The 14,483-nt window shown below is 41.5% G+C and overlaps 1 protein-coding gene across 2 annotated transcripts in view; it reads left to right on the top strand.

The window, feature by feature from the left end:
- RNF145 (ring finger protein 145) overlaps nucleotides 1–14,483 on the top strand; it is a 44,507-nt gene that overhangs the window by 13,999 nt on the left and 16,025 nt on the right. For both annotated transcript variants that reach the window (XM_068697986.1, XM_068697987.1), the window contains exons 3-4: nucleotides 4,024–4,132; nucleotides 9,804–9,895. In XM_068697986.1, the coding sequence (XP_068554087.1) occupies nucleotides 4,024–4,132; nucleotides 9,804–9,895 (201 nt within the window). The remainder of the gene's footprint in view (nucleotides 1–4,023; nucleotides 4,133–9,803; nucleotides 9,896–14,483) is intronic.

Below are 14,483 nucleotides of genomic sequence, written 5' to 3'. Positions count from 1 at the left end.
AACTGACTCCGTGGTGCAGGGTTCCTACTCAGAGCCAGGACAGACACGAGTCTTGATGACGTTCTGTGGTCACGGCTTGCTGCTTTACTGGGCACTGTAAGATGTGCCCTTTATCCTCAGAGGGTGTGGTTGAGTGGGCAGATAGGCCCTCACAAATTAAATTTCTGGTACAATCCAAGCAATTGTGCTATTACTTTCTGGTGCTTGTAGATTTGAATTCCTCACTTTGTAGCATCCAGCTTAAGGAGCTGCTTTTCTTCTGAGCACAGCGTTCCCTTGGCAAGCCTCTGCAGAAGCAGCATCCAAGAGATGGTTTGGTTTATTAAGAAATGTTATGAACTCTTGAATTGGCTTTCATGTGCTGAGTTCTCATTTTTTGACTAAACCTGTAGGAAACTTTGATTAATAATGTGAAGTGGACACGAGGGATCTGTAATCATGCAAATGAGCACTAAAATGGCTCGTAAAGAGGATGAGTTGCAACTTTGATCGTGCTCTAGAAGCCTCCGCTGCCTGCAGCATGCCAATAAAACTCAGGCACCTGAGTGGGCAAAGAGGTAAGACGGGGTGAGAGCAGCTGGGAAACACCTTGGTGGGATGCAGATAGAGAGTGCTGAAAGGCAATCTGAGCGTGAGCTGCTGCTTGCTCTGACAATGAGCACTGCACGGTGAGAGGTTTTCATCTAGCTGAATCAACAAGTTAGAAATGAGGTCATGAGCCAGTTAATACTCATGTTCTCATCCAGCAATGTTTAACTTAGCTTTTCTGCTGATTTCCCCCCCCCAGTTTTTCTTTATTTTCCCCAGTGGGGCCTAAATCAGCCCCAGTAAAAGGCAGTAGAAGCTCTCTGCTTCCTTGTGCTCCTGAATGGGTGCTGAGCAGTGTGTGTTTGTAAGGCTGGCACAGTTAGTTGCTGTTAACCCATGGCTAAAGATTGTCCACTAAGATGTTTTTCAAACTGTAAATCCCCGTGCATGGAGAATCTCTCCAAAAGGGAGTTTCAGTACCGTGCTTGCTTCTGACAGAGGAGGTGCAAATGGAAACAGAATGTAATGATTTAGATGAGAAAGCTGCTGTGAGAAATTTCATTTCCTGGGCCTTTGTTTTGAAGTAGGATCTCATTTATGCTGTGTACTAATTACATCATTTGCTGAAGTGAAAAAGAAAGGGAATAGAATGTCACTGTTAGTATGTCTGAATTTGAGCTTGTCTTCCTTTTCTTCTGCAATGAGCCAGTTTGGTAATGAGTTATTTGCTTTCTTTTTTTGGCAGAAGGCTTGTAGATAAAAATGAGGCTGGTACCACTCTGGGAATAGGGCCTCTGCAGCAAAAATGCAAATATTGCAGTATCGAGGGTGTCAAACACTCACTCACCAAGTCATAAGAGGGAACTGTAAATAAGAGTGAAAGGGAACTACTTAAACGTCTCTCACTCTCCCCTTCTTCAAAACCTAGCAGTAAGGGCAAACAAGGCCTGTTTCCAAGTAAACCTTTAAATTCTGGCCCAAACCCATGAGCAGTGGTGTTTGTCTTTAAAGCTGCTGCAGCAGCCTTGGCTGTCTTGGTGCTACCCCATGCTGTTGGGAGGCTGGCTGTTTGAAAGGCACAGATGTGGCAGTAGTCTTTGTATCTTCTGATGTGCATTTAGACCTTTTTTCATTCCTTCAGTCCATCCTCTATTTCAGTTAGCGATCACATAGTGAAGAATGAACTTCAGTCACTTCTAAAATACTCCTGTGTAATGTAGCTGTGTGGCAGTGCAGTAACTGCCCTCTGAAGTGCCGTCCTTTTACATAAATTATCCTAGCAGTGTTCAGGTTACATCATCATGTGCCCTGGGAGCAGACTGTCATGTGATGGAATAAGGTGAAGAAGATGGCAGAGCTTGAATGCAGATACAGTGAGCAGGTATTCTTGGACTGTTTGTAGGGTAAAAGAGGAATAAAAGACTGCATAATAAACCCCATCTGTTTCTCCTCCACCTGAAGGTGAGTCACGGGCTGCAGCGAGAAGAAAGGTTTAGAGAGGTTTGACTCAAAGGCTGGAATGGTGCATGGCTGTGCATCAAAGAGGTGTCCCTACCTAAGCAATCAAGGGGAAGTGGTAATTATAGAGGAGACTAGATATTAAAAGTGTCTGCAGTTGTTTAGAGAGCTGGTGAAGCTGTGGTGTGGTGCAAACTAGTTACATGTCTAATAGATTCTGTTGGGAAATCCCTACTCTTGTCATTTGAGTATTTGATGGAAAGTGGTGAACAGAGAAGATGAATTCTCCAGCGTACAGGTCTGCAAAGAAATCTTAAGATAGGAGCATTGGCTCTATTGAATTAACCAGAAGTATGTTATTCTGTGTAAAACAAGCGATAGAAAGAAACTTGTGCTAGGTTTCAGGTCCCTTTAGAAAGATCAAAATAAAAATGGTTTAGATGCTGTGCAAAAACTAGTAGTGGTGACTTCAGTGATACTTCTTTTTAATCAAAGAAACTATCACTTACTGTAGCTTTTGGAAAGAAGGAGTGCAAATGTTTTTTGTCTATCATCAGTCATATGTATCATAATCTATCATATCTGAATCAAACTTTGCTTGGCATCCTGTGGGTCTGATGCCTTCTCTGGGAGCATGTTGCAAGTGACCTTCTTGTAGACCTAACTTCACAGGATTTTAGAGATTGTTTATTGAAGGTGGGAAATATTAAGTAACCTTGAAATACTTCTGCATAAATACTGACTTTGAAATCATATCTTTATCAAATATGGGAACCTATTGTGTTCCTTAGTTGTTTTATGGTAGCTGTTTGTCCCATGGTTGAGTGCTTAATCTAGAGTCGCATTATTTCTTAAATGTTTTAAAAAAGTTCAAAGTACAAATTAACTCGGTTAAGAAGGCTGCGCCCAGAGTTGCTGAATGGATGGATGATACTTGAAGTTCAATGTGTATAGCACAGCTTTAAGTGACAGTCCAAGTCCTTTGGTGTTTTGTTCTTAGCTGCAGGGAAGTTGCTAGCCATTGCTTTTTTTTTTTTTTTTTCTAAATGGATTTCAGTGCCAGGCACTTCAGTTGACCTTCAGAAAAGAGCATGAGTGCACTGCATTGTGGTGGTGAGCTCGGAAATAAAGATCAGTAAGGGCACCATGCAACGGGTCTCTGACCTGCCGAGTCTGGAGAGGATGGGCATCACTGCCCAGTTGTGAAGTGGACTTCAAAGCACCGCGTTAATAAAGTATCCTAATGAGAGCACGTAGGAAAGAAAGGATCATTGTTCTGTGTGTTGTAAAAGCTGCTGAGCAGCCAGGCTGTGTTTTTGAAGACTAGCCCGGTATCTGCATTGGGTCTTTTTCTACAATCTTGCTAAATGCTCTCAGGCAGCGAGGGAACTGCTGGTGTCAGTGCCCATGAGCCATAGGTTGTGCCAAGGTGCCTTGATTTGCAGCATCCTCATGGCTTCAATGTGCTTTAAAATGTGCTCGGATGTTACTGCTGTGGAGAAGAGCCTGTGTCTACCTCAAGTTATGGGCATGCAAAGTGTCTTTAGGGCATGAAGCTGCAGTGGAAGAATGAAAATATGTAATGATAATCAGCATGGATAAGTGTTCTGTGTGTCCTTTGCTTAAAAAATAATAATAAAAATATTTTTAACATCACATGACCGGGTTTGTTAGGTGGGTAGGCTTTTTTTTTAAAAATCCTGTTACAAGGAAGCTTATTTTCAGTAGCAACGGAGACACCTAGGCCTTTTTCCCTAGTTACATAGGTTAAAATAATTGTCTTCTTCAAATACTGGAGGTCAAGTCCAGTGCTTGGTATCTAGATGTAATTTTGTAGAAGCTGGTAGAGCTATTTCTGTTCATGACAAAAAAAAAAAAAAAAGGCTTTTTTTTTTTGTGTGCTGTTTTGGTAAGAGGAAAATACAGGTACCTAAGTTTTAAAATCAAATGAAAACAAAGGCAATTAAAGAGATCTGAATGCTAGTTCATATTTCAAGAGAACTTTTTTGAAATGCCAACCTCTGCTTTCTGTTACAGGTTATATCTTAAGTGTTGTGCTCCTCACTTTACCAAGGCAACACCTTGTTCAGCTTTACCTGTACTTTCTGACCGCATTGCTGCTGTATGCTGGGCACCAGATTTCCAGGTAGGAATAAATGGGTTACATTTGTTCGTTTCACTTGGGATTTAAAAATCTGATGTTTTGTTAATATCTTCTGCAAGTGGGTTAGGTCTGGTTTTATGGAGGCACTTTTTTCTATGCCAGACACCTAAATATATCATGCTGTTTATCGTGAAAAAGTTCATGGAATTAAATGTGCTGTCAAGTAGTTCTGGTGTATTTTTTGTTGACTTAAAGGAGTTTTGAGCTGCTTTTGTGTGGAGTGTAATGCCCATTAATCTGAGAAGAGAAAGCACTACAGGACAAAACATTGCCTCTGATGTAGTAATCTGACTTACTCAATGGCTCGGTTTACATGCTTTCAACACATTTTACAAAGCAGACAGGACGTTACCTTCAATTTCCTGGCACCTAGGAGGAGGGAGAAAATAGCTGTGGGAGATGGTAAAAGTAAAGTAATGGTGGAATTTATTCCTAAATTCATCTTTGTGTAATATATTTTACAGTCATAACAAAAAGAAAGGTGTTTGGATTTAAAACATAAGGCAAGAGGCTAGAAAACTGTGAGAAAGGCAGGACAAAGTAGATCATCTTTTGTTTGGCTCCAGCTAAATCCGTTGAAAGCCAATGTAAACTTTCACACTGACAAGATGTTTAATTGGAACCAAAGAGAGTGCCCTCACATTAATGTCTTTACATGGGAAGTTTTGCAAATGTGGACTTGAGCCTGATTTATTTTGGTGCCTGCTGATGGGAAACATTTAAAAATGTGCTTTTGATTGATTTAAGTGAAGTAATAGGTTTGCTATTTTTGCATCAAAATCGTTGTTCCAAAGCATTTGCTGGAATATCTCTTATGCAGTACGTTGCAGCTCTGGGGAGTGTTAAGGAAGGCTTTGTGGTGACTTGACATGTCACTGGCGTGGCTGTCAGAGTTTCAGTTAATGATTTCTTGAATGGATGAGGATGCAAGAGAGGAATTATGGCCTCTTATTTACTGGGTAGGAAGGAAAGGGTTTTTTTATCATCCTCAGGGGAGTCCTGAGTTTTTATAGATACAGTTTGTGGGTGTTTCTCTTAGAGTTAAAGGCTTACTTATTAGAAAAAGCAGCCTAAACATTATTTAAGAGCTTGTGTTGAAATAAAAATAAAGCTGGTAACAGATGCCCATCAGATACAGGGTTTGGTCCAGAATATTTATAGCTAGAGATCCTTAAGCCATTTTGTATCTTTAAATCTTTCAAAAGAAAGGGAAATGGTATGGGTTTCAGTTGATACATTAAAGAATAACGTTATTTGATTTTAATAGTTCTTTATTGGTGGTTTTTCTCCATAATGTGAATTATAGCTGGTATCACTTTGAGAATTACAGGCTTCATTGAAACATGTTGGATAACTACAGCTTGGACTGTTTGGAGTGTTCTTACTAAGCTTTCTATACTTGATACTTCTGGAGTGTGTTAATAAAGACTTTAATTAAATCTTGCATCAACTGGCACAAAAATATTTAATTAAAAGATGTCTGAGATTCAAATAGTCCAGCAGTATTCCCTAGCTATTTTGCATAGCAAATGCAGCTTCTAGCACTTTAGAACGAGCTTACCCATTCCCTAGATATGAGACTGACTTGGTTGGGAAGGAAGCACTGTTCAAGGGGATCTCAGCACCAGCCTCTGTATAATGCAGGGAGCGACACTTGAATTAGCTTTTCAAAAGAATTTTTGAATCCAATTAGTTTTCATACTGAAAATAGTGAAGTGTAACTGACACAGATGAACTCTGCTGCTGGAGCTGTACCTCTTACTGATGAGGCTATCCAATTCCAACTGATGTCTGTATTTAGCAGACTGATCATGGTAAGACACACAGAAATCACGTGTGCAAACTGTTCCTGATTTTTTTTTTGTTGCTAATAAAACCTGCTTAGAACAGAAAACTCACAGTGCACTGCTCGTAGGCTACCAGTTGGGATGCTATTTAAGACGGATGAAGAGATCCCTTATTGAGGCCAGTTTGGTTAATGCAAATTATAGAACAAGACCAAAATCAGCTGGCACTTGTGACTCTGCAGTGTCCTGGAAATTCTGAGCTGTTGAAAGACTGCAGCTCTCAGTGCTGTTTTTCCACCCAGAAATAGCTTGTGGTTCAGCTGCACGTCTAGGAATAAGAAGATCTGAATTTTATAGTTAAGCTCTGACTTCAGACTTCCAGGTCTGTGTGACCTTGACAATCACTTAACTTCTTAGCGTTTGCTTCCTCATCTGCAAAACTGGGACTTACCTTAATGTGTGCAGATTGATTAGCTAATGCTCATGAGCGCTTGGGAGAGTCCAAGGCGGCGCTGCGTTTGTGTGACATGTTAGCCTGGCAATTTGGGTAGAGATAATTCACCATCTGTTTATGGAAAAAGGAGAAGTCAGCTTTAAAAAATAAAATCCTGCCGCTCTTGACAAGGAAAATGTATGTTGTTTTTTTTCTTTTATGTAGCTGCATGAATGTCTTGCTTAAAGGGATCACATTTCTTCTTCCCAGTTGCAACAGTAAAACTGGGGAAAAGAAACGCAGTTATTGTGCAGAAAAGAAATGATGCTTAAAAAAAAAAAAAAGCATCCTTAGATTATTTCATGTTTTGCTGTTTTGTTATGATTATGTTCCAGATGTTGAACCTGGTAGAGCTTGGGGTGAGAAGATTAGAGGAGAGAGGAGTGGGAGAGGGAGAAGGAGGAGAAGGCAGGGAGCAAGGGACCGAATCGTTACTTATGGATAATCTTAAAAGATGTTTTTAATTTTAAAGATATCTGTAGACTTTCAATACCTATGGCTGTATGTGTTTGATGTTAACAGCAGAGATTAATCAGCCACAGTAAATGTCGGCAATATGACTTGGGTCAGATAACCACTGTTCCTTATGTCTGTCGATTACAAAGCATATCTTTAATAACAGCAGACCTTGCTGTGCTTCCAATAACAAAAAAGGGGTCATGTGTGAAGCACTGTATCTCTTTACCTTTTCAGAGCAATGCTAGTCGTGGCTGGCCGTGATTATATGTTAACAGTCCAGCAGTTCGATTAAATGAGGCTGGGAGTGCATCCACAGAATAAACAGCAGGCGATCTGATCTCAGCTTTATTCTTATGCCCTAATTTTCTAAAGTAATAACGTACTTTCAGTCATTTCATTAACTAGTAAATAATGATTTTAGCATTCTTGTTTTCTTACATTGCTGCAGTAAAGTGAACAATTCCCCGATGTAAAAGCTGCAGCTTAATACAGTTTTAATTGATCAAAATTGAGTGCGTGCACTTGCTCTTCTCAGCATCTTGTATGGCACTGCAGCTGTTCTAGGCATCTTCTGATTGGTGTCTGTGCCAAAAGATCCTTGTGTTTGTACTCGTAATAAGAGAATCATTGCTTTTACTTTTCTTATTTAGACATCATCTACAAATACTGCTTAAAAAATTTAGGGGACCTTAAAGCATTGCTGCTCTAAGCTGGCAGGCCTTAAACTCTCAATTAAAGAAAGGTACTTAAAGAGTGAAGCCAAGTGTAGTCCTCGGTGCAGATGACTGAATCAGACAAGGGCAAGAAATGTAGCTTGGGAGGATTTGGGTCATCTCCAGACACGTTCCTGCTGTAAATGAACCAACTATACGTGCAGCTTTGGTGGTACGTCTTGGCTAAGTTGTGCAAGGTTTTCTCGCTACAGTTGGTATTCTGGATGATTTTGTAACCTGTTTCCTGACAGATGTAGAAAAAGCTTGATGTCTTCACTGCTTTCCTTCTAGCAGTTTAGAAATAGCCAGCATTTTCACCTTCAATTTGAGGATGGAGCATGATATCTCTAATACAAAAAGCCATCTTCAGCATGTTGCAAATTCTGAGGAAATCTGCGGTGGTGCTTTTTTTCCCCCTCTTTCTAACTCTGATGGATTATCCTGTCTGCTCTGCAAATGCTGTCAGAAAGTGTTTTCTGCAGGTTCGCATAAACAAAAATACACAACTTGGCCCCAAAGATTACATCCTTGTGCGTGTTTGAAGGTTGAAAAAAAAACAAAAAAAAAAAAAACTTGTGCTAATCTGTGGCTTGATAACAAGGGGAGATGTTCTATGCGGAATCAGTCATCTCAGCTGCCTTTTCCATCTCCATGTGTTTTTAATTGTAGGTTACAGTCTAAAGAGCCCATGTCGACATACCTCGCATATACTATGACACTTGAAAAGCTGCTGTGAGTAGGCAGCGTTGTCAGCTATGAAGAACAGGCTTTGAAGTGTTTGTTTTAGTACTTTGAGATTTATGTCTTGAATTCCAGAGAGTTTTTGCAAATGAAAATGCGAATACCTTAGCTTGGAGTAGCGAGATGGTGCTAGAACCAGAGTATTTTTCCACGTTTCTGGGGAAAAGCGAATGCTTCCAGTAGCATTGCATTGCATGTTTTTCTTCACTCGAAATATAAATTCATACGTTGTGGTTTCCAGTCTTGCTTGCTTGCTTTGCCTGCATCTGCTTGCAGCAGGTGTGGCTTGCCTGACTGATGTAAATAAATACGTAATACTGTCGTGCCGTGCCCCTCGAGCAAACAGACTCTGCTAGCTCTGCGCGGGGTCAGCTGAGTGTGTGTGCCTGGCATTCCCGGGACGTGCTGCAGCTGGACGTGGACGTGGAGCAGGGGCTGTGGTGCTGCTGATGGTGGAGTTGGCAGTGTCACAACGAGGGTACAGCAGCAGCCATGCAGTGGGCATCAGAGGGTCTCAAGATGAGGCAGAAAAAGGGGCTGAAGATGCGGATCCGAAGGGTCACGAGGATCGCCTGCTGTCTCATGGCAGGGGATTAACAAGCCACTGGAGAATTACTGCCCTGCTGTTCCAGGATTATCTTCTGAAAGTGCAAAATGTTTGCTCTTTGTGTGAAGTTCATGTTTGACTCGCATTGCTGTTACACAGGTTAGCCTGCTCGAAGGTGGAGGTGATAGATGATCACCAACAGCAGGCAAAATGCTTGCTCTCCCATGGTTCTTACTTGTTTCTTTGATTGCCTGAGCCCCCCCTCCTAGCCCACCTTTTCTGAGAGAAGTTACAGCTGTCCAGTCAGATTTTCAGACTTCGTCTACCACTTGTGGTCCCTTGTTTTGAGGGCATCCAGTTGGTCCCCCTGGTTTCTCCAGGATACAGCTAAATTTTTGAGATCTTATTGGATAAGAGGATTATGAAGCAGCCCTGTCCCTGGTCTTCCGTGATTGTCACTTTGCCTTCATAGCTATTTTACAGTGCAAAGAGATTGGTGCAAAACACCATGACCATTACATTGGAAGACCTTTTCACATGAAGCTGGTGGGAAAAGAAATTAAGATTAGGAAGAAGAACCACTTAAGAAGGGAACTTAAAAATGGAATGGTGCTTAAGAGGCTTTGTCAATAAGCAGTTTCAGGCCACCTTCTGAAGAGCAGCTTGGGTGTCCCAAAGGACTTTTACAGCTGTGACAGTGAGTCTAATTACAGATAATACGTCTCTCACTAAAGTCATGCTTCGGTTAGATCCTTTGATCGCTGAGGCTGCCGTAACAGTAGTGCTAATATTGCTTTTCGTAATTTACTTAATTGACTGTAACATACACTGAGGTTACATGTGTGTGGAATGAGTGAATTGCTTCTTGTCTCGTCAGGAGGATCTTAATATTTTGTGGTTTTATTTTTTTTAGGGATTACGTGAGAAGTGAATTGGAATCAGGGTATGAAGGGCCAATGTACTTGGAGCCTCTCTCAATGAATCGTTTCATGACTGCTTTAGTAGGTAAGTGTTTTAGATATTTGTGATGCAGGGGAGAGCTCTGCCTAATTCTCTTCATTGAAACCTGTGCATGTTCCACCTCTTGGTTTCAGATTTCTCTGTCACTTTTAGTAGCTGTGATCCTCATTAAGATGCAGGAGGTATGGAAGGCTAGATGTGTCCTGCTTGGCTCTGTATGTGCCACTGATTTACCAATACTCCCTTACTTACAGTTTTGGAAGTATTCTCTAGATTTGGTATTTTTAAAATTTAGCGTTAGACTTCAGTGTTTCAGATTCATATGGGTTTCCTAATCAACCCATTACACTGTTGTAAAGGTGCAGTTTGTTGAAATTCCTGCTTGTCTGTGCTGTGTCCTTCCTAACTGTGGATCTGAAGTTAGAAATGTGTTATAAATTGATAGAGTAGGAAAAAGAGATAAAAGAGATTGTGTATATCTTACTATAGAAGCACTTCAGATTCATGCGCAGGAGTTTGGGTGAAAGCTTCACAGCCAGAAGTTCTTAAAGGAGTTAGTTTACCCAAGTGGGCACATTTTTAAAATATTTTTTTTTTTCCTCTGTATCCCTGTCTACCCCTATGATACTATCAAGGCATAAGGAATGAAAGGAAAAAGATCCAAGGGTTTCATGTAAGCAGTCACTTCAGTTTGTAGTGGCAGGACACTTCCTGAGAGCATATAATTTCTTTCAAAAGAATAGTATTGCGATTGTTTTGTACTTCTGTGTTTACTATTTCTAGAATTATGCTTCCTAAGTGCAACATTCTGCCTCCGTGTTCTTCGCAGACTTGCAGTCTGGTTCAGAATGATTGCATTGTCTGTCTGGAAAACTCCTGTAAAGTCCTGTAAAAATATCAATAGTATTTTTATCTTTGGAAGTGTTGTAGAGGCATTTATTCTTTACTGTCTTTATAGATAAGTGTTTTCGTGCTCTTAAAAAAAACAACACAGGTGCAATAGATTTGTGGATGTGCGTATAGGCCCCCAGGCTACTTCTGTTTATTTTTAAATCAACTTCCGGGGCTGTTTCTAATGAAAGCATTAAGGAGTAACAGCCCAAAACTACATTTAAATTGTGTTTTATGAAAGGCAGAGATTACTTCTTCTTTGAGATGTTTAGGTAAAGTCCTGAAGAATTGGACTTTCTACTCTTTTCGCTTACCCTCCCCTCCAAATGAATTTTGGAAGAGAATAAATTCAGTGTTAAGGTTGCTACGCCGTACCATATGCTCTGCAGAGAGGATATTGAAATGCACGCACACCGTGTGTATTTTAAAAATAAGCCAAAGACAAAGTCAGAAGAAAAACCGTCCCTAATTCCTTTCACTAAGGTCTATGGTTTTCATCAGATTATTGACAGATTTAGTGAGCTGTGGACTGTTGACAAAACTCAGCTGCTTCCTGTTTGCTCACAACTGCTACTGAGAGATTTAAATGAGCTTACTTCTTTCCAGTATGTTAGGTCTAGCAGAATATACATATTCCCTGCCTGCCAGCATCCCCACTTTTAAATTTGGGATTTGTTGTTGCTTTTAATACTTTTATATAAAGATAACATCGGTGTTTTCCCAGAAACGGAAATATTTAGGGATCACTTCTTCTCTCTTCTGAATTTCTAGGTATGCTAAATTTTTCTGTCTTGTGGAATGACACCAAAGTACAGCAAAAGCCTTTAGTATGTTTCAGCGAGAAAATGTTTGTAAGTAGTTCTTTGAATCTCTCTCAGGTGTGGTGCAGGGTCCTGTGCTGAAGCAGAACCCTCAGAGAGCTTCACAAAGCAGCAGGCAGGACCGGGCAGGAAGAGGTCAGGAGGTGTTATGCCAGTACGTAACATTTATGCAGAAACTAAACCAGGAGTCATAGCCCATCAGTATTGCGGAGTGCATCATTCAGGTTTCATGTGGATTATCTGTGAGCTAGAAGAAGACGACACAACTGTGTTTGTCCAGTTCAGTTCTGGGTTGTACTGGGGGGCAGAATGAAGTGTCTGCTTATTAAAATTGTTCTTCAGAAATAGGTGCTTGACTATACTAGTAAGTATGTGTATGTTAACATACTTAATATCCTCGTTATTAATTTTCCCTGTTCTTTTGAAGTCAACTTGAAAGCCTAATTTTAGTCTTGATGGTAAATGGTCTTCTTTGGGGAAGTCCTATGTCAGTGGGCTTTGAGGCTTGACAGTGTTGCGTGTAAATATGAAATACCTCAGTGTGTAACAAATTTGTAAAAGTGTTTTTCCAGTGCAGTCTGCCATGTCTCAGGAGTGTACTGCACTGAACTGTCATCTTTGCAGCAAAATTAATACATATGGGTGCTTTGCTCCATATTTTTCTTACGTGCTCTGCCAGAGCATTATTGTGTAGCATTGTTGACAAAGGCACTGAGGCAAGTGCATGGGGAAATAATCATGGTACTGATCTGTTACCTAAACGCTGCGGTCAGAATTAAAAGGGTGAAGTACAGTATGCCACTTGGGTCTTTACATTTAACCTTTAATAATGGTTATATTCATTAGTGCTTTTTGGATGGGTGCTCTCGGTCAGTTCTTCCCCCAGATCTAATTCAGTCCGATAACTATTAACTAGGGTTATTAACATGCTCTGAAGTTGCTCATCATGCTGGATGGAAGAAATAAACAGCTGAGAAGACTGCCTCTTGGATGAGTGTTCCACCTTGTGAGAACATCAGCTGTTATGTTACAAAGCTGCGTGGTTTCGAAGTGATGCTACCCTGAAGATTTTTTGTTCTTAGTTCTTGGTGCACAGTAGTGGGAGCATATATTAACTTGGAGACATCCTGCTTTTTGTCAGGCAGTTAATGTGGTAACCAGGGAATTTGGTAACATCAGCTTTTTAAAACGGGGAGTGAAGTAAAGAGCTCCCTACTAAAAGTGGGAGTGACTCTACCACATCGGCTGGCTTACCGCACATTTTCCATTAGCTTACTAGCTGAGAGGCTTTGGCTGGCTGTCAGCAGGGTTTAATGCATTTGTGGAGGTTTGGGGAAGGGAAAAGAACAGGCAGGAACTTAAGGCAATAGATTTCTTCCTTATTGCTTCATTCCCTAGCAGAGGAGCCTGGTGTCCTGCAGGAGGGTTCCAGATGTTGGACTCATTAGCTCTGTCTGGCAGGCTTCAGTCCATCGCAGTTTCCAGAGTGCAACTGTTCAGTTGGATTTTCTAGTCTCAGCAGGTAGCTTGAGGAGGGTTTAAGTTTCTTGGTGAGGTGGTATGAGTTACAAGGTAATTTCTTGACTGGAACTGCAGCCATGTATGCGATCTCTCACTGTGTACAGCCCTACTTGGAGATAAGCTATGATGTGTGGCACAGAGGGGTTGTCCTGAAGGAAGGTGCTGCTACCCCGTTAAAAATGGGAAGTATCTGTCACTAAAAGCTCCGTTAATCTGTTTGAGCCCTTCCTGAAGGGGCTGAGAATCAGCAAGGTGCAGACTTCAGGAGGGAGCTCAAGGCCTCAGGATCAAGTGCTTTGTGTGTTTCGCGTGATGGTGCGCAGATCTCTTTCCCCTGACAAGTGATTTCCAAGCAGCGTTTAGGCTGAAGAGGTGGAAAGCAGAGAGAGCTTAGCAGGCATGACCAGCACCCTCAGCACATCACGCCTGGAGGAAAGCCGGGGTTGCTGTTTCATGAGGTGAGGCTGGAACCAGATTTCATGACTGGAGAACCCCACAGTTGTCCCAGGGAACACCGGGTTGTTAATTGTGGTGGGTTGCAGCATTTCATTTCAGATGACGACACTTACTAAATCCTGAAGAACATATCAGAAGCTGGTGTTGGTATCCCTTTGTGTGTGAAGCTGGGTTGCCTTAGTTACCATGAGATGCAGAAATCCTCGCAGGCCGACTGTGCCAGGCCCTAAACGTTACGGCACAGCAGCGTGCTGGTGGTGTCTTAACTGGGGTTGTAGCAACCTACGTGTGGGCAGAGAGCAAAGGAGCAGAGAAGGTGCTTCAGAGATGGAGTCTGTTGAATGATGAGTAGAGTAACTTTCTCAGAGGCTCGTGATCCAAAATACTGGTAATATATCTTGCTGAAAGCAAGCGTGCTTGTTCCGAAAAGACTCAAGGTAATTCAAAACTACACCTAGCAAATTAAGGGTAGGATTTAAACTTGAAAGAGGACAGTGTGAAGGAGGAAGACCTTTGGATGTTTAAGTGGTAGAGTGTAGAGGTTTGCTTTCAGTTTGGCTCCAGTTATTTTGAAAGCAGAAGGCCTTTCCTGGGTGGGGAAGTTGGGCAGGATGAGAGAAACGCTGGTTCTACTATTTCTTCTCTCCCAACTTCCCTCCCCAGGGCATCCAGAAGGGCTTACAAGGTCCATAAGGTTATGTGAGCACATGCAGTTAGCTGAGGCCTAGAGATGTTCTGGCCTTGGCTTTGTTATGCTGTGCTTTGCTAAGGCTGGCTCCTGCTTCCACCAAGAGCTGTGAAACACACAGATTGGGGGGGGCTCCAAAGCAGCCCATAAGCACTTGGGGTTGGTACCATGTAGTGTGGCTTCCAGATGTTCAACACCTGTGAGTTCACAAGGTTCTGCTTTTAAATTCTCTTATTGCAAAATGATGAGTGAGAGT

Source organism: Anas acuta, chromosome 14 (assembly GCF_963932015.1).
Source record: "Anas acuta chromosome 14, bAnaAcu1.1, whole genome shotgun sequence".
NCBI classification, from domain to species: domain Eukaryota; kingdom Metazoa; phylum Chordata; class Aves; order Anseriformes; family Anatidae; genus Anas; species Anas acuta.
Note: the sequence above shows the minus strand (reverse complement) of the source record. Positions and strands in the feature narration are given on the sequence as shown.